The 19,264-nt window shown below is 47.7% G+C and overlaps 1 protein-coding gene across 1 annotated transcript in view; it reads left to right on the plus strand.

The window, feature by feature from the left end:
• Window positions 1-854: 854 nt before the first annotated feature.
• The window catches only part of ULK2 (unc-51 like autophagy activating kinase 2), a 70,449-nt gene continuing 52,039 nt past the window's right edge, over window positions 855-19,264 (plus strand). Inside the window, exons 1-3 of the mRNA XM_077312705.1 lie at window positions 855-2,318; window positions 4,471-4,563; window positions 9,404-9,445. Coding sequence (XP_077168820.1) covers window positions 2,226-2,318; window positions 4,471-4,563; window positions 9,404-9,445 — 228 coding nt within the window. The 5' untranslated portion in view covers window positions 855-2,225. The remainder of the gene's footprint in view (window positions 2,319-4,470; window positions 4,564-9,403; window positions 9,446-19,264) is intronic.

Raw genomic sequence — 19,264 nt, forward strand, 5'->3', positions numbered from 1 at the left:
CTCCCTTGAGGGTTGCTGCTCCTTCTGTATCTTGTATTTCAAGATTAAAATATGATAGCTCAACTCAGCCTCCATTGCCAGAAACAATACACCCCTGCTTATGGGGCAAACAGCAGGAGAAAGCTATGGCTTGAATTCTTCTTTGGCATCTCCATCTAGCCACTAACGGAAACAAAATACTGGGATGCCCTTTCTAGGGTTGCCAACTCCAGGCTGGAGATTTGTAGATGGAGCTTGGAGAGGGGTGCAATGCCTTGGATGCCACCCTCCAGAGCAGCCATTTTCTTCAAGGGAACCAGTCACAATCCTACCGCTAAACTGGCACCCCAGTTTATAATGGGTATCTGGACTACAAAGATTAGTTTCCTCGGAGAAAATGGCAGTTTTGGAAGGTGGGGCCCTGTGGTATTGTATCCCTCTCCCTTGCCGACCTCTGTCCTCCCCAGTCACTGCCACTCCTCATCTCCAAGAATACCCCGACCTGGAGTTGGCAGCCTTGGTAAGTCACAGGAGCCCGCTTAAAACAAAAGCGCTCCATCGGTTTTGCACTGAATTCCTGCCTGTCAAACAGCAGCTTTGGGTCTATGTGGGTAGCTTGGAGAGCCTATTTATGTGTCCCGATTCAAAAAAACAACACCGACACATGCATTATAAGCCGCTGCTCGACGAGAAAACGAAAAGGCGGCCAAGCCGTCGTCTCCTTTGAGGACGCCGCGTCAAGTTTCCCGCGCGGACTCTTTTTTCACCTCCCCCTCCTCCTTCCCTCCGCCCGCTTTGGCGGAGGAAGCCAGACGTCACAGGCCTTCGCGATGCGTCCTTTAAGAACTCTGCCTCCGCGCGGAGGACTCGTCATTCGCAGCTGGGCGCTGGTGGGAGAGGTTTGCCCGGCGGAAGAGGAAGGCCCCCGGAGACAGAGGCGGCGGCCTGAGGACATAACAACCCACCCGCCTGCGACTTAACCACCGGACTTTGGGCTCGGGAGCCGCCCCGGGGTGGGAGGAGCTGGGCTCGGCCTTTTATTTAGTTTTTTTTATTGGGGGGGGGGAAAGGTGTGTGTGGGGTGCCCCCCAGCCTAGCCAGGAGGCGGGGGCGAGGATGTAAGTGGGCGGTGAGGAGGGGGCCACTGAGGGGGGGGTGCGCCCCCCTTTCCCCCTTCGTCCCCATTATAACAGGCCTTAGTGAACCCCCCCAGGTGTCTTGATGCCCCCTGTCCTCCTTGAGAGGTTGCCAGGTCGAGGGTATTAGTGGCCTCCCCTTAAAGGGGTCTTTGCCCCCCACTCCCCCATATCTTCACTCAGGGTTATTGTCCCGTCTTGAAGGGGCGCGTTTCTTTCCCTGGGTAGCTACATGTCTTAATCTCTTATTTCCAGGGGTCTCCAATGCCCCTCTTCTCTGCCCGCAGCTTTGCATTGCAACGACCCCGATCTTAATTTCCTCGCCTGACCCTCATTCACGGCTGTTCCTCTCTTTTAAAAAGCTGTATTGTTGTTTCAGCTCCCTTCCAACAGCGCTGTATCCCCACTGGAGGGGACTGGTTGGAGATAAAGGGAATTAGCTTAGCCCTAGTGCTCTTTTAAAGGTAACAAATCCCCCCCCCAAACACACACACACACCCCTTTAACAATCTTAACCCCTTCCTCTCCTGGGAAAGGTGCTGGAGCTCCCCCTCCCCTTCGATGCCAGGTAGCCTTAAAGCTCCCCATGTACCGTCATTGCCTGGTGACCCCCTTTAATACAAGCCTTTTGCCTTTATTATTATTATTAATAATAATAATTGCTGTTGTTTTTACTAAAGCTCCCAAAGGGATCTTCCAGGCCTCCTTTCTTCTGCAGCTAGCTCTGTACTTTCCCCCCTCCAGAGGAAGCCTGAGCCCCCCACACGCACATCTTGACCCGCCCGCCCGCCTTCCGTCCCCCATGTCAGGAAAAGCTAGTTGGCTTTGGGTAGCCGGAGCAGTCAGCCACTATCCTCCTCCTCTCTTGGCCTGGGGAGGCGGCTCGCACCTCCCTGAGCATCATGATGGCAGCTCGCCCCCCCCTTTCCTCCCTTGGGAGCAGCCAGGAAAGAGAGGCACAGCTTCCCCCTGTCCTGCACCCTGTTCTTCCCATCCACCAGGCTGGGTGCTGATGTGAGCTTGGTTTAGCTTTCTCTGGTTAGCCCCTGTTTCTCCTTTATTCTCCCCTTCTCCCCCACCCGGACTGGAAGGGCTTCATGCCCCCTGGGGATGATGGAGGTGGTGGGGGATTTCGAATACAGCAAGAAGGACCTGATAGGACATGGAGCCTTCGCTGTGGTCTTCAAGGGTCGTCACCGCAAGGTAAAAACAATGGGTGGGCAGGGGTGGTGGTGGCATTGTTTCTCCCCCCAATCACATCTCAGTCCATGTCTTAGCCAACCTGGGCAAAGGGAATGGAGATTGCGCTACCTGATATTGGAGGCAAGATCAGGATTGATACATCAACCCCAGTGCAACCAGGAAGCTGCTTCCTTTATCCTTAACTGCTCCCCTTTTTCCTCCCTACACGTTTTCCTTACTGCTTTTATGGTTTACCACTGCTGTTTGAACAGAACTTGACGTTCTGGGGTGCTGGCTGAGGGGAAACTGCTGGCCTTTGGGGGATTACGTTCTGGCACGGGTGTGCCAGTGACGGAGCCTGTGTTTCTGTAAAATCCACGCCTGTTTTGTTTTGATCGGAAAAGGCATGATGATGTCAGCCTGTTGTTGTCCCTTCCTGTCCTCCCCTTTTAAACTGCAGTGTTTAGCTAAATGTTAGCTGTTGGAGAGTAGGGGGCTTTCGCCCCGCCTCCTTTTTTGCTGCTTATTCTTGTAGATCTCTTCAAGCTTAAAGGAGGGTGAGGGGAATGAGAGAGATGTCATCTTAGGACAGAGAAAGATCGGGGTTTTTTGCACCAGTCGCCAGGGTTTTGTTGGTTCAGGGTTTTTTCTTCCCTTCACGTGATGACTGCAGATCTAATGGAAAACTGGCAGTATTCAGATTGGTTAAGATTTCTCTGATTTCATAGGTGTCTCCTTTTCCAACCTCACTGCACTTATTATACAAGCAGGATTTGGGGTTTTTTGAAGGAGGGAGGGCATCAGTTTTACATTCCTTGTGGGAAAGCCAGCACAGCTCTGCCTTCCATGCAGTCTAAATGTGGCTTCAGTGCTTCTTTAGCCTTCTGTTTAATTAAAAAAAAAACCCTGCTCTGTATTGTTTAATGTATATGTGCCTCCGTGGCGTACATTTGTGCTGGGATCTTTGTAAACTTGTTTTGCCACAGCTCGGTAAGTGGCCTTGGGCCAAGCTGGCACTTCCGTGCCTCAATTCCTTGTCTGTCAGAAGATCAGATTAGATTGGCTACTGTGTATTGGTGAATACTGCAGGAATGAGAGAGAGAGAATCCTTTATTATTCCCCCCCCTCCATTACTGTTAACTCATTGGGGCAGGAGCTTATTCACCTTTTGTTTTTGTAAAATGTCATGTACATTCAAGGATGTACATCATAAGCTTTAAAGACAAGATGAAGGCACTTTTTTAAAAAGTTTTAAATTATTGTGGCGCAAAAAGAGGCTTTTTGGACTTCTCTTGCTTTTTGAAAGTTTTTTTTTGTCTCTGTGTTTCCCAGAAGTGTTTTGATTCAGAGAACACAACATTGACTGATACAAAACAAAAGTGTTGTGTAACTAAAACATGACTAGCCATGCTGGCCAAGCTACTAATCAAATAAAAAATTGAAGTAGTGGAAGACTAAAATCCGATTAGTCAGGCACCTGAGATTTTAAAAATGTGGGAGAATTGAAATGAGTCTTGTTCTGAAGTCTGGTTGGAGAAAAGTGTATTGAAGACAGATTTTACCTGCTTTGGAATAAAATAGATGGGTAGGTTTGCATCTTGTGGCCACATTGAATACTAAATGTTCTGTTTGCCCGCCTTGATAATATTGCAGTGGTCACTTAAGACACATTTGGTGAATGTATGAAAAACAAAACCAGGATTATTGGGTTACCTTTGCCATAACAATTATTTGAATTCTAGGCTTAGAAACACCTGTGCCTTAGACCTCAGGGGAGGAAGAGAGAATGGAAGGTGGTGGACCACAACCCCACCTTTTGACCCTAAAGTATATGGCTAAAGGACCTTTCTCACAAGCATCATTTACCTGCCCTCCCTGGGCTAAGTACTGAGTTCCATTTGGTGCTCTTGATAAGCCCCTCAGGGTCCCGTTGTCACTCATGTTCATTGCATTGGAGATACTCATTGATTGTAGCACTTCCCTGCAGGTATCCCTGCTAGCTACACACAGTTATCTTAAGCTTCCCATATTGACCTTTCTGCACAAATATAAAAACTGAAAGGGTCTACGGGCATTCTTACTTTTGTGTGGAAATCCTTTGTTCCTTGCTTGACAATTTTTTTGGGGGGGGGAAATCCTTTGAATCTAAACCACATTTTTCTCCCTTTTTCAGAAAACTGACTGGGAAGTGGCTATTAAAAGCATTAACAAAAAGAACTTGTCAAAGTCTCAGATCCTGCTTGGGAAGGAGATTAAAATTTTAAAGGTATGTCTGTCATCACCCTCCAAAGTGTTCCTTGCTGTATATTTGCTTCCAGATCACCACAGCAGTTCCCTGCACTCTTGCCTTTTAGCTTTTGTGAAGGCCGAGAACTGGAGGAGGAGGAGGAGCAGAAGCTGAGCTTCTTCTCGTCTCTGGAAATAGTCGTGGAGGAGACTGAGAGCCTGTTAGGTAGAGGGAATGGAAAGTCTGAGTATTATCCGAGCTTTATTCTTCCATTTCTGAGTAGAGATTGGAAAAACGTACACTTTGGTACTGGACACAGATGCCAGTGACCTGAGAATCTTTGCTTTTATGGGTTACACAAAAACACATTTCTAATCCTTCAGGCTGCCTTAGATGGGTCTCATTAAATGGTGTTTTAGGGCATGATTGTTATTTGTGTTCAGCATTTATGCTCACATTTTCCCAAAGTCAGCCTCTTCGAAACACAGCATGTTTCTAGTCCTCAGCTTTTTTTTTTGTATTACATCTTTGTTCCATCTTAGAATTCAAAATGGTGGGGAGGGGTGTCTCAGTTGGTCTCCCATCTAGACACTGACCAGGTCTAGACCTGCAATGTTAAACCAAAACAGGAACACAACCCAACCTTTACAAGTGGGAACTCAGAAGTTGAGCTGTACAATAAAATGTTATAAAAACAGTAATTATTTATTGTGGTGCACAATTTAAAAAGAGAATAAAAGCTACATAAAAACTATACAGAGCTAACTGCACATAAGGCCAAATGTGTTTCGACCCTACTGGGTCTTCTTCAGTGGTCATAATTATAACAATACACTCTATATACAAAGTCTGAACTAATTATAAAATGTAGCTGAGAGGGATCTGTAGATTATGGCTCCAACCAATATGTTTTTTTTACTTTTTGGAGACCACCTCCTATGGCATATGCCTAGGCTCACCTCTCTTCGCTATCATATAATTCTGTGCTGAGAGTGTATCTCACGTGCGTTAGGGGAAAAAAGCAGTTCCCAGGTCTAGACCTGCCTCAGGAAGGGTGCTGCTTCATGATTTACATTCTGTTGAGACTGCCATGTTTGTTGGTAAGCAGAGGGACAATAACTGCTGAAATTCTAGAACCCAGTGAATAAGATTTCTAGTGGTTGGGTGAGGAATGCCCTATAGTCCTTGAATGCCAGTCTCAGACAGTCAGCATAATAACTATGTTAAATAAGCAATTATGCAGAAGGTTGGGTTTTTTTTTACAGTTTCTCTGTACAAGATTCGGTGTGCTTACAGATCTTACAAGGAAACATCAGAAAATAGGATGTTTGACTTCAGCCAGTTTTTTTTTCCATAAGGCTTTTTTCACTCTGTAAATTCAGCATGAGAGACACGAGAGGAGAAAATGAGGACGAGCATGCTTGTTGGAACTCTGTTCCAGTTGTGGCCAGCGCCCTTTGCCACCTTGGGTAGTTGACCTGTGGTCCTCCAGATGGACTACATGGACATCTGGAGGACCACAGGTTGACTACCCCTGATTTAGATGAAATCCTGCTTTTGTGGTTCTAGCAATAGTGTAGCGTGCCAGGCCACACTGTCAGCTAGGACTGGACATAACTGTGCCATGCCCCACCTCTTGTTCCTGGCTAGTCCCCATGTATAGGGCTGGAGAGTGCTGGTGTGTGGAGACGCCCTACCCTTTGGTGTCAGTTGGCTGTTGTGGTTGAAGCAAGAATGCAGGTGGTTTTGTCTCTTAGAGTCTCCTGCTTCTCAGTGAATCAGAATACAGTGGCTAAAATAAAAATGTTTAGCATGCATGTACCTACATAGAGTAGTGTTGGTGATATTCCTTCTCAGGGGTACTGGGAAATGCCTCCATTTTTAAACGATCAGTATGATGCTGCTGCTGCAGTTGTCAGCGATAAGCAAGCTTCCATCCTGCTTTTGGCATCATGACAAGCTGCAGTTAAAAGCCAGCAAATGCAGCTTGTTGGCTGTGTTCATGCCTGGGCCATCTTCCCACCTCCTTTCACGTTCAGCGTGGGATTGAACCCTTCCTGGCTTGGTTCAGCTCCAGTTCATTGTGAATTCTGATGCAGGTGCCACAGTGAGTTGAAGTTTGTGTTCCCAAGGTGCTCTAAAACTGGGCTTTAACTGAGGTTTTGCATCTTGGCTCGTGAGCTGGGAAAGCAATTTCCTGCATCTGGACACTGTGGCAAATTGGAGCTTGATTGAATGTTTTCACGTTTTCATTGAGGTCTGAGAGGAGGAAGGAGGGAGGGAGGGGCAGGAGCACAACCGCACAGCCCGTAAGAATATCTGAATGCAGGCCTCATCATCTTTTGTCACATGCCTACCCCAGCTCCTTCAACCCCAGAAGCAGAAGTAGCAGCATTATCTGCCAGCTCACCATCTCTTTGTTTCCTCTTGCACTGCGGGAATTCTCTGACCTAAAGCCTTGCAACTTGTTTATGGATGCTAGATTTATCATATACAGGGCCACTTTTTGTGCTCGACTGTTCCTTCAAAGCAGGGGTAGTCAACCTGTGGTCCTCCAGATGTCTGGAGGAGCGTTTTCTGGCAGGGGCTCATGGGAATTGTAGTCCATGGACATCTGGAGGACCACAGGTTGACTACCCCTGCTTTAAAGCCCCCTTTATTACCATCCTCTTGCCCCATTTTTGGGGTTGTCATCTGCCAGGAATCTTCCCCCGTTCATCAGTTGTAGCATTATGCTTTCTTGAACCCCACTTTAAGGCTACCTCAGAATTTAAGCATTTCAACTATTCTTGGCATTTGTTGAATTTGCTTTTTTTAAATAAGGATGCCTCGATGGCACCAGCCGTCATTCAGCCCTGTGTGAAATGCAGCAGGAGCATCTGCAGCAAGTCTCATAAAGCACCCCATTATGTCTTCTGCTACAGTGAATTTTAGAAACTAGCTCTCTTCCATTAATGGTTCGTAGACAGTGTGGAGGGGCTGCTGTTGTTCCTTGCAAGGCGGGCTTGCCTTGCGGCACAAGAGGACCTGCCTTATATTGGATCAGACCACTGGTCCATCAAAGTCAGACTGGCCGCAGCTCTCCAGGGTCTCAGGCAAAGGTGTCCCACATCACCGATTACCTGATCTTTTTAGCTGGACATGCCTGGGTATTGAACCTGAGACCTTCTGCATGCCAAGCAGATGATCTACCATAGCCCCTTTCCTAAAGTGAGCCATGGGTCAGTAGCGATTTCTTCAACTGAACCTCCCATTGTATGTGGGGGAGTCCCTGTTGCTTTTGATTGGTGGTAGTCTTGAGCAGGTTTGCAGTCAGAAAAGTCCCTTGCAGTAGGTGTGCTCTTACCTGCCAGGTAGGTCTTGGATGTTCATCTTGGGGTGCTGTTGCTCTGCCGCATGAGAGTTTGCTTCCATACTCATGGGAGATACATGCCCTCCGAGTCCGAGGTGACGATTCTAGTGCCTCAGCTAAAGTTCTTTTCCAGCCATGTTAATAATATAAGGGAGCTATGTATTTCCAAAAGAGCCGGGGTGATCCAATTGGTAGATAACACTTAAATTTTTCAAAGCAAGCTCATCTACTCCAGGATCCTCTGGTGCCTCTTGACCTCTGTTTCGCACCGGACATCCTGTGAAGTCTGTAACAAGGTTGGGTCTTCATTTGAAGAACTGCAGACTTTGGGGCTCTGCCAGTGTGTCCTGAGGCCACCCTTCTGCCCTGCCCCCTTTTTGTCTTTAATATCGAGCCGATGTGTAGTGCTATTTTGTGATATTTTGATCCTAATCCTAGGTATTCTACAACCAGCGAGTTTGGATTTTTTACTCCCTCTGAACCAGCACAGCCGCCTACAGGCTTTGCCCCTCTAGAGTTGTGTGTCTTTGCCCAACGCTTTGCAGATCCTTGCCAAGGACTTCGAAGTGCTATAAGTCAACTGACAGCCCCAAGCTCAGAATCAGTTGAGGCAGTGGAACCCCTTGTATGATGCTTGAGGTCAGGGATGAAATGCCCACTATTCCAGAGAAGAAGGAACTGTTTTATCTAGAAGATTGTGCTCCTTTGAGGAGTTGCCCTTCCCTAGAGCATCAGGGGCACCACAGATGGCTGCTTCCTAGATATGGTCTTGGCACCAGGACCCCAAATTGTGGCTGTTCCCAGGAATGCTTTTAACCACCTGAGATTGGCAAGTTTGTTGTGACTACACCTAAGGAAGGACACCGGCACAGTGTACTGGTTAAAAGCTTCTAATCTGGAGAGCTGGGTTTCATTCCCTACCCCTATACCTGTAAGGGTAGTCTCAGTTCTCTCAGAACTCTCTCAGTCCCACCTTCACAGGTAGGGAGAGGAAGGGTAGGTGATTCTAAGCTGTCTTGAGACTTCCTTGGGTAGCATAAAACAGGGTACAAAAAAACAGCTCTTCTTCTCTGGTTGGACTGCTGTAAAGTATCTGTATGGGTGCCCTTGAAGACTGTTGGAGATTGTAGTGAAATACTTATAATTGGGAGAGTGCTGGAGGGAGGACATAAGAGTGTAATTCACTCCAGGTTTGTTTCTGAGTATATCTATGGTTTTAAGTCTTTAAGACCCTTAGTGGCCTGCACTCTGGCAGTTTCAGGCAGCAGGACACCAGTAGAGGCTTTGCTCTGATTTCCATCTTTGGATGTTCAGAATACCCTCTCTTCTGCATCATTCAGGAAAAAGGCAAGCAGGCTGTCATATTCCTGCAAGCATTTGGAGGACAACCATTGGACTTCTGAAAACGGATGGCTGTTCCCCATATCCTGACCATCACCCATCAAGACACCCTTGCTGAGTGTTGTTTCTCCTTGCAGTGAATCCCTTGTTTATTCTGAATTTCTCCTTTTCTTACTTTCCCCCCAGGAACTTCAGCATGAGAATATCGTCGCTCTCTATGATGTCCAGGTAAGTTTCTTTTCTGGTGTGTAGTTCTCACCGCCCTTCCATACGGCTCAGGACGGTGAACATCCTGTATGTAATACAATTAAATATAAGTACATTTATATATATATATGCACAGAGAGAGAGAGATGTGACAGAGAAGTCTGGCAGGAAAAAACAATAACTTGTTCGTGGAGAGAAATAATGGTTTGGTTTGCGAACTAGGCATTTGTGATGAAATGGGTGCAATTGAATGTACAGAAATTTTATACTATTTTAATTATCAGTAATTCTTTTATGTGTTTTGTAATTTGGTTACTGGTCTAGTCCTGTAATAAAGAGTATTTGAACGTACTGAGCGGGGACACCTTGTAAGGTGCACTGTGTGCCACAGGCTGTGGCGTTTGAAGAACGAGGGTGTGCTTTTCCTGCGGGAAGAATGGGCCTCTGGGGGGAGTTCACAAGTGCCTGGACTAAGCTGAAAGAGTGCTCTTCTTTGCTGTTTGGCTTCATATTTTGGATTAGATTGCCACAGCCAACAGGAATGGTTGCGCTGGAGGGCTTACTGCTGGCTGATGGACCTGGTGCTTTTTCTCTCTTTAAGTGTGTGCGTGGCCAAGCATTTTTGTGGATTTCGAGTGCATCCAACTCGCAGCCTGTGCCGGGCTGGGAATCTCTGTGCCTTCTGGAGTAGAAGCACAGATATAAAATCATATTTCAGTTGAGGCTTTTTTAACTAGCGTGGGTACCTGGAGTGTCTGCTTCCTGTCCTCAAGATGAAAAGGCTTTAGTTCAAAACGTTTCAGGCAGCATTTGTGTGTCTCTCTGAGCCTTCGTAAGCGGGAGATGCCTGCCATCGCCTGGGGACTGCAATGGCTGAGTGGAACTATATTTATGACAGCGCAGGTTGCGCAAGCTAGTTATCCAACTTCTGGTCCCCAAGGTCCCTGCTCCCCCCTCCTCCCGTGCTTCATTCTTCTGACCTGTCATAATTCTCTAGCTCATATAACAACAATGCCACAGCCCCAGGGGAATGGGTAGCATGTCATAAAGATGGCAGTCTTTTGCTGAGATTCCTCTCCCTGCCCTCCAATTTGATAGCTGTGGGATGGGGTAGAACTGAGATGTATCTGGTTGCCTTGGCCTGTTTCGCTGCGAAGTGAAAGGAAGCAGGAAGAAACAGCAAGCGAATTGGCTGTTGGCACCCTCTCTTCGCCTTCATCGAACCAGGTAGCTTGTATGTCTTGCCTGGTTGTTGCTGTAGCACAGTGGTACCCAACCTTTTTATCACTGGGGGCCGGTCAACGCATGACAATTTTACTGAGGCCGGGGGGGGGGGGTAGTCTTTTGCCAAGGGACGTCACTGCTGCCGCCTGAGCCCCTGCTCCACTTGCTTTCCCGCTGATGCCCCTGACTTCCCACCATCCACTGAGGGGTGCTGGCAGCAGCAGCTGCGCAGTGCCACGCCAAGGGGGAGCCCCAGCCGTGGCAGCCACCGGAGAGCAGCAAAGGTGATCCAGTGGCAGGGCAGCCCCCATGACAGCAGTCGAGGAGGAGTCACAGCACAGTACCAACTGATCTGCGGACCGTTACCAGTCCCCGGACCGGGGGTTGGGGACAGCTGCTGTAGCAGATTAAGACTCCCTGAATGTGAAGTCCCAGGCTTGCCTGCTGGCCTTGGCTGTTTTGGACCTCAGCCACTGGACCAGGTAGTCATTTTGAGCTGAGAACGAGTAGGGTGATTCCCCTCTCAGGTTAAGTTTCCATCTTCCATGTAAGTCAAATGGGTCGGAGGGCTCCAGGTTGCCCCGTTGCTGGTTCTGGGAACTTTTTTTTTAAGTTCTGAAGATGCCAGGCTCTTTTCTAATTAGCAAGGGGAGCATGTGAGTAGTGGGCCAGGGAAGGAGGCAATTGCAGGCTGGCTGTTGGTCGCAGTCTGCTGAACCCATGCCACTGTTAGCCGGAGTTCTGTTGTCGAGAGATTATCTGCAGTCCGGGCTTTAGCGTGTTCTACCCATCACAAGCGGCTAAAGTCTTGGGAGGCCAGAAGACAAAAAAGATCTCCCCACACCAAGCACTGTTTCATGTGTTCTGCGCTCTGGATTTTTAAATGCATCTTAGCGTTCTGAATCAGCAGAATGACACTCTGGAATATTATATTCGTTTGAGCAAGACAGAGCATCCGTGCCAGCCGCCCTGGTCACCTTCGCAGTTGGCTGGAACATTCTCTAGGTAAGCAGGGAGTCGTCATCCTTTCCAGGATGCCAGAAATTGTTTCCTGAAAACGATGTGCCCCACGTGGCCGCAGAGTTAAAGGTCCGTAGTGGCTGCTACTGCCGATCCCGCAAAGCTTTCCGACTTGTCCTTTTTTCCACTGTGGAAGAACTGAAGCCAACCGTGGCATATTCAGGCTCCATATAATAGCTGTGTAGCCGGGAGGGGGAGTAGCTACATTACCTCTCTCACAGCTTGGCGGGCCTCATGCCTAAGATTTTTTTCCCAGCTCTGTTTGGTGCATCAGAAGGGTCCATTTCTGTCCCCCGATCCTTTGGCCCTTTGGCCTGTCCTAACCTAGCCCCCTCGTCTTCGGTAGCTCTGGAACATCCAAGACTTATTTCAGCAGCTGCTTTAGCCAAAGGTCAGGGAAGAGAACAGTAATGTGATGTTTTATGTATGTGCTATATAGTGCAGTGTAATGCAACATTCGAGTACGATACCATCAGCTGCCAACAGTTGGATTGTGCTGAAAGGCAGCAATGACTGGGATGGTAATGTTTCAGTCGCCAGTTGTGTGTTTTTCTGTAGCTAGCACAAAAGGGCCTCCCGCATTCATAGCTCCCGTAGGTCATCCTGTGTCGGGTTTGCCCGCTCCGATGACAGAATACTCTTGTGTTTAAAGAACAATTCCCCTGCACACGGAAAGCTACTTGAGAAGAGTCTGTTCCCCATAGTGTTCTATGATGAGGGATGACTATCTCATCTGTGAGTACCAAGCGATAGAGTTATGGCCTGTGGAGGCTTTCGTATCACTTTATGAGCCAACATGATGCATGTGTGTATTTCCTTTCTGTAGCAGTCGCTTAGACGCTGAGCACGGTGGCTGAACTTCTGAGAGAGCATTTTTGCCATTTATCAGCCTTCCTGGTTTCCTGTCACCCCTCATTTGCCTATCCTGCATTTTCTGACTTATTCATCAAACTCAGAGGGAAGGAGAAAACCAGCTTCCTTACACCTGTTTGCATCAGCCCTGCTTCCCTGACAAAAAACAGTGACTTGGCAACACGACTCCCGTATTTCCCTGGACTGTCTTGGAAAGGCTCTGCGCTTACTAAAGGTTAGCTGTAAAATGCCTTGGACCTCAGAGCCTACAGGCAGAGTCGGACAGGGAAGGGGAGGGCATATCTGCATTCCTTTTAGCGTCGACTTAATTAAAAGCCTGCCTATTTGCTAGTGGAGAGGATATACAAACGTCATCCCTTTTGGATGCATCGCAGGGGTGTTGAGAACGAAATGTCAGCCTTGGCAGGATGCTGGGATTCCACCGAGGCAATTGATCGCTGTGAAATTATGTGTGAAAGAGCGTTGCTGTGGACAAAACCAGGATAACGTTTTGCTGCCCGTCTGCGCTTTCACCAGGTCTGCCTCATTAACCTGACAAGATGGCATTTTGTTACAAGCCTCGAAGAACAGGCATGTCCGTGTCTGGGCTGGTCCGCTTGACCCGCCTTGGGAGAATGAGTCTTCACCCAACCACTGGGCCACTTGCAGAGAAAGTCATGGTGGTGGGATAGGCGAGCAGAAGCCGTTCTTCGTGCAGCCTGTGCTTTCCTTATGGAGCTCATTGCTTTAGGACCAGTAGCATGAATGTTTTTAAAGGGGGCTTAGGCGAAAGCATGGTTACTGTTTTATAGTTTTCTGTTATGGCTGGCAATTGCTTGGAATCAAATTGGATTTGATTTGACTTGAGGCAAATTCATGGAGGGCTGGTCCATCAGTGGCTGGCAGCCATGCTACTTAAGTGGGACCTTTGTATGCCAGTATGCAGAAGAGCCTCTTGTGGCGCAGGTTGGTAAGCAACAGAAATGCTGACTGACGATGAGGCTGGGAGTTCGATCCCAGCAGCCGGCTCAAGGTTGACTCAGCCTTCCATCCTTCCGAGGTTGGTAAAATTGAGTACCCAGCTTGCTGGGGGGTAAACGGCAATGACTGGGGAAGGTAATGGCAAACCACCCCGTATTGAGTCTGCCATGAAAACGCTGGAGGGCATCACTCCAAGGGTCAGACATGACTCTGTGCTTGCACAGGGGGTACCTTTACCTTTATGCTACTTAAGCAGAGCCTTTGTATGCCAGTTGCAGGGCAAGCTGGCTGCTGTCTTACGAAGCTTATTGCTGAAAGACCAGTAGAGCTACATCTGTTGTCCTCATCCTACCCCTCTTTCTACCTTCCATTTTTATTCTGCCCCCTGGAGGAGCTCAGTACAGGATTCTTGCTTCTCACAACAGTCCTTGGAGGGAGCTTAGGGAGACCTTGAAGCTGGTAGAGTTTCTAGTTTGGAATGGCGCATGCAGCGCACCATCAGACTGCTCTTTTTTCGCTTCCATGGAAGCAGTCGTTGGCAGACTGAACTTTGGGGACTCTGAAGCAGAAAATACCTCTCGTTCTCTGATGTGAGCTTTTTGACAGATCCATTAACGTTGCCCTGAAAGGGCTCATTGTTTATTGGCCAGAGCTGCTGCTGGAAAAGCTGATAAGCAGATAAAAGTTCACCTTGGGGGTGTTGAATGTTGGCAAATAATGCTTTTTGCTCAGAGCAGTAGGCCTGTTATGTAGGATGAAGCATAGTACCTCTCGCCTTCATCAAACCACAGCCAAACTTACTTTGGCAATTTCAGATGTAGCATGTTTCTACATAAGAGAGCTTTCTAGAATAAGCATTGAGATATAACTGTGAAACCATAAAGAAGGCCGAGAGTCAAAGAATTGAGCCTTTTGAACTTTGGAGCTGGAGACGACTCTTGCAAGCCCCTTGGACTGCAAGGCGAACAAACCGGTCAGTTCTAGAGATCAGCCCAGACTGCTCTTTAGAAGGCCAGATCCTGAAGATGAAACTCAAATACTTTGGCCACCTCATGAGAAGGAAGGACTCCCTGGAGAAGAGCCTAATGCTGGGAGCGATTGAGGGCAAAAGAAGAAGGGGGTGACAGAGAATGAGGTGGCTGGATGGAGTCACTGAAGCAGTCTGTGTGAGTTTAAATGGACTTCAAGGAATGGTAGAGGACAGGAAGGCCTGGATGGAGGGTCATTGTCCATGGGGTCGCGATGGGTTGGACACGACTTCGCAACTAACAACAACAACATAACTGAGACTGGTTAGGACTGAGCTACCTCCGGAGGCAGGCTGGAGATGGGAATCCTAGCTGTTCCTTGAATAATGTGGGGCAATTATGATCTTTCTCTCCTTAGAGAGATTCCTTAATCGTTCCCCAAGTTGCAAATGTCAGCTGGGATAATTCTCCGGTCCAGGGGTCCCCAGTACGGTGCCTGTGGGTGCCATGGCACTTGCTAACACTGATGTTGCTCTCTGCCAACTGAGCAAGCCAGGTGGGGGTTTTGCCCAGCAAGGATCCTGATTGGCCACTGAAGATTTGATTAACTGTGCAGATTTTGTGACTGTCCCTGTCTCCTGGCCATGCGCTTTATGGCTATGTCGAGTATGCTGTGTCAGAATTCCAACTTGCAAACTCAAAAGTTGGGGGCCCCTGTTCCACCCCAGTAAGGTAAAGGTATCCCCTGTGCAAGCACTGGGTCATGTCTGACCCTTGGGGTGACGCCTTCTAGCATTAAACCATCTGTTTAAGCAGAGGCCTTCCTTATCCAAGATTTATTTAACTGAAGAGGCTGAGAATTCTACCTGGAAACCTCTGCATGCAATGTGTGTGTGTGTTATTATTATTGTTGGAGAGGGGCAGTATATACACCCAGTTATAGATAAATAGCTGGCCTCCACCCTAACCTCTTCCATGGCCACCCCTCGGTCTTCTGTCAGTGCACCAGCCCAATGCCAGCCTCCAGCCAGGCCTCTCCAAACTCAGCCACCTCTGCCCAGTTATGCTCCCAGCTGCACATTGCAGAGGATGCCTGTCGCAGGATGTGCCCTCCATTCTTCAGGAGGCATCTCGCCAGCCCTAGCAGTTGCTCAGCATGTGTGCGCCCTTAGAACAGGTGCTGAACCACAAGGAAACCTCAGATGCAAAAATATTATGCAAACTGAACAAGGATACAAACTGTTTCAATAACTATATAAACTCTACAAGCTTATTCTCAAATACAATATACTCTGAATTGTCAAAGGATTATATGATGTGTGAAAGACAGAAAATTATACAAAATTTCATAATATACACAACATTTCAAAAAGTCACAAAAGTGCATGATTACATAATGTCTCCTCACAACAAATCACAATATATGTATGTGGTACGTTTATTTATCCTTTGTAAATTTTCGCACAAGGTTCCATGAGTTTTGTTGTTGTGGTTGTTAGAACAGGTGCTGGCATTTTGGAGACCAAAACATATGAGGAAAGATTGGGGGAGCTTGGTCTGTTTAGCCTGGAGAGGAGATGACTGAGAAGGGGTCTGATAACCATCTTCAAGTATTTAAAAGGCTGCCATGTAGAGGATAGAGCACAGTTGTTTTCTTTGTTGTTGACTTGGAGGGACAGACCAGATCCAATGGGATGAAATTAATTCAGTGGAACAGGCTTCCTTGGGAGGTGGTGCGTTTTCCATCTTTAGAAATCTTTAAGCAGAGGCTGGATAGCCATCTGACGGAGAGGCTGATACTATGAAGGTTCAAGGGGGTGGCAGGTTACAGTGGATGAGCGAGAGGGTTGTGAGTGTCCTGCGTAGTTGGGTTGGACTAGATGACCCAGGAGGTCCCTTCCAACTCTTATGATTCTATTCTGTTCTATTCTATTCTATGATTCTATCATCAACCCTGCACATGAATTCCAAAACAGACTGGCAATGACCCAGTCCCTGTGATAGGTTCTGTGAGGCTAAGACATCTCAAAACCACGGGATTAAGCTAGGGTTTAAACATCAAGCCGCTTATTGACTGCCAGATAAATGTTTCTCACCAGCCTGACTTAACAACAGTAATAATAACTTTTTAAAAAAGTAGCCTGCACTTCCCGATAGGCTCAGGGTGGATAACAGCCATGGACATGTAATAAAATTGCATTGATAACAATTACACTTTTAAATTAAATTATATGATTGACTTATTAAACTACCTATATTAGGGGGAATTTATTTCTGCTGGTCAGTTGATTTGTGGATGGTGCATTATTGGTTTTGTGAGGAGGGAGGCCAGGCTTGTCTCAGTGTTGATTTCCTGGCTTCATCCATAGGCTTGGTGGTATAGCCCTCTCTTGCAGGCCCTCTGGAACCCGTAACCTTTGGGAGAGCGGGTGGGGAGAATGTGGCAGAGTGTGTCTGCAGAAGGACCCTTTGCGCTGCCGGAGATCAGTTTTTTAAAGGTTGCTGTACAGATTTAAGCAGTGAATGGATGTGGTTTCAAAACCGATGCTCTCCTTACTGATGCCTCTTTAGAGCTTGCTTGCTCTCCAGGCACACCACACATCTGCCCACTTAGACACAGCTGTGCCTGTGCTGTGGAGGACACAGTTTGCAGTGAAGTGCTGTAATCTTGAGGATCCTAAAAAGTTTGCCTTTGGAAAATTGTGGGCAAAGGATTCGGTCAGATGGGGGATACTGAGAAAGCCCTACTGAGCGGGCGTATGTTGTTCTAAAACATTTAATCATTAGGGTAAGTAGAGTGCCAATGGGGAATGCAGCTGCCTTTTCAGAGCTAAATGGATTATTCTCTTGGTTAAAAGCCCTGTAATTTACTGCTGAGGAGGACACTGGACTGGTGGCAGTTTGCACAGGCTCTGTCTGCTCCAGCAAAGCCAGCGAAGGGGGTTCCTGGCAGTTAATCATCAGCCCTGTTAGCAGAAGTTGGCCTTTGACTGCTAAAGAGAGCCACTTTCCTAGAAGTTTCCCTCCATTGCAACAAGCCTCGCAAAAGTAAACATGCCTCTAATATTTTGACGGTTGGACTCAAACAGAACGCCATTGAGTAGCTGAGAAGTGACAGGTTTGTGGAATTTCAAAAACGTCTCTTTTCTCAAGCTAAGTGCAAACTTATCCATGTGTTACGCCAACCGCATGAGGAAAAAATTTAGCGACAAGTGGATTCTTGCCCATTATGTGGAAAATACATTCCACATAATGGGCACCAGGGCCAACTCCAAGGCTTGCTCAGTCTGCTGCCACCACCCATCTTTGGCACCCAGACCCCTCTCCCCTCAGCCTGTAGCTGCACTCAGCCTGACTTGCTGTGCTGCTGCCACCACAAATCTTCAGTTCTGTGGCCAGGGCTGCTTACTTTGGGGCCACTGTGGCTTCCAGTGCAGCTGTTGGCCACCTCCCTGCCTTTTATGCCACATTCAGGGGGCAGGGCATGTGTACGTCACATCCATGACTATTTCCATTTCCCTGAGCGTGCCATGGGTTTCCACTACAATGAGATTGCTATGAAGCATTCTGGTTGTGCATAACTCTATGTTAAGTTGGTGCAAGGGTGGTATAGAAATTTGAAAAATAAATAAGCAACCTCCACAGTTCTGCTGTTATTCCTATGACTGTGTATGAAATTAGCAGAGTTGGTGGTGGGGGGAGTGTAAAGAGCAGAGGAGGGATTGGTCCAGTCATGATCCTGTCACCCCACCATCAGAAAGTTAGAACCACTGTCCTCTTCAAATACATATTCAGGGGACTCAGCCTGACTTGCCTCTCTCCTCTTGGATGCCTGGTAGGGCAGTGCGAGGAGTACAGTTCACCAACTGAGCCGAGCCTGGCTTGTTTTTGCTCCTTTTGTTCCTTAGAATAAAGAGTGCACAAATAGGATTGTATAAGAAAAAGCACTGGGAAGGGGAAGCATATATCTTCAAAACCCTTGTTGAGAGTCTGATTCAGGATGGTTCTTACACAATGGCAACCCAAAACTTCAGTTATATGCCTGCATCAGGTTACACCTTTCAAGCCATTCTTATTATGTAGTTCCTGCAGCAGGGTGACTGACCCAGGTCAGCAGAAACCAGTGGAAGTTGTGCTTCAAAGCCCCACATAACAACGCTCAGCAAAAACCAAAATGGATGTGTAGAAGACGGCCATGGCCACAGAGTAGCCTTCCCACCTTTGCACAGGTGTGTTCGGTGCCTTTTGGGAAAGCATGCTAATTGGTCTTAAAGGTTCCCCTGGATTCAGAATTGGTTGACTTCTTTGTCACCCTCTTCAGAGTTGCTGGTTGGTTTTTGGGGCCTGCCACTGCGGCCACCTCTACGCTCACCACCGCAGGGTGTGTTCTTTCCCGTCCCAGTTGGCTTCTTCCCAATATTTGGCACCTCCATGCAAAGATCAGTATAAGCTTCCAGTAAGCACAAAACCTGGTCCCACCGCCGGGGTGGAACCATTTCCTTACTGGTTGTGAGCGTCTGTCCTGACTGCTCTAAGGGGCTATTATTCCTGTCTCACCTGGCAAAGGTGCTGTGTTTTGGGATTTGGATGCTGTATGCACTGTGGCTTCAGGTAACGGGTTATGTCATTCACTGCTCTGGGGGAGCCTACAGTGATCTCTCACAGCTGTGAACTTTGTACATTGGATCGGGCGAGTGTGTGGTTCATTAAATCAGTGGTCCCCAACCTTTTTATCACCGGGGGCCAGTCAACGCTTGACAATTTTGCCGAGGCCCGGGGAGGGGTAGTCTTTTGC

Source organism: Paroedura picta, chromosome 15 (assembly GCF_049243985.1).
Source record: "Paroedura picta isolate Pp20150507F chromosome 15, Ppicta_v3.0, whole genome shotgun sequence".
Taxonomy (NCBI): domain Eukaryota; kingdom Metazoa; phylum Chordata; class Lepidosauria; order Squamata; family Gekkonidae; genus Paroedura; species Paroedura picta.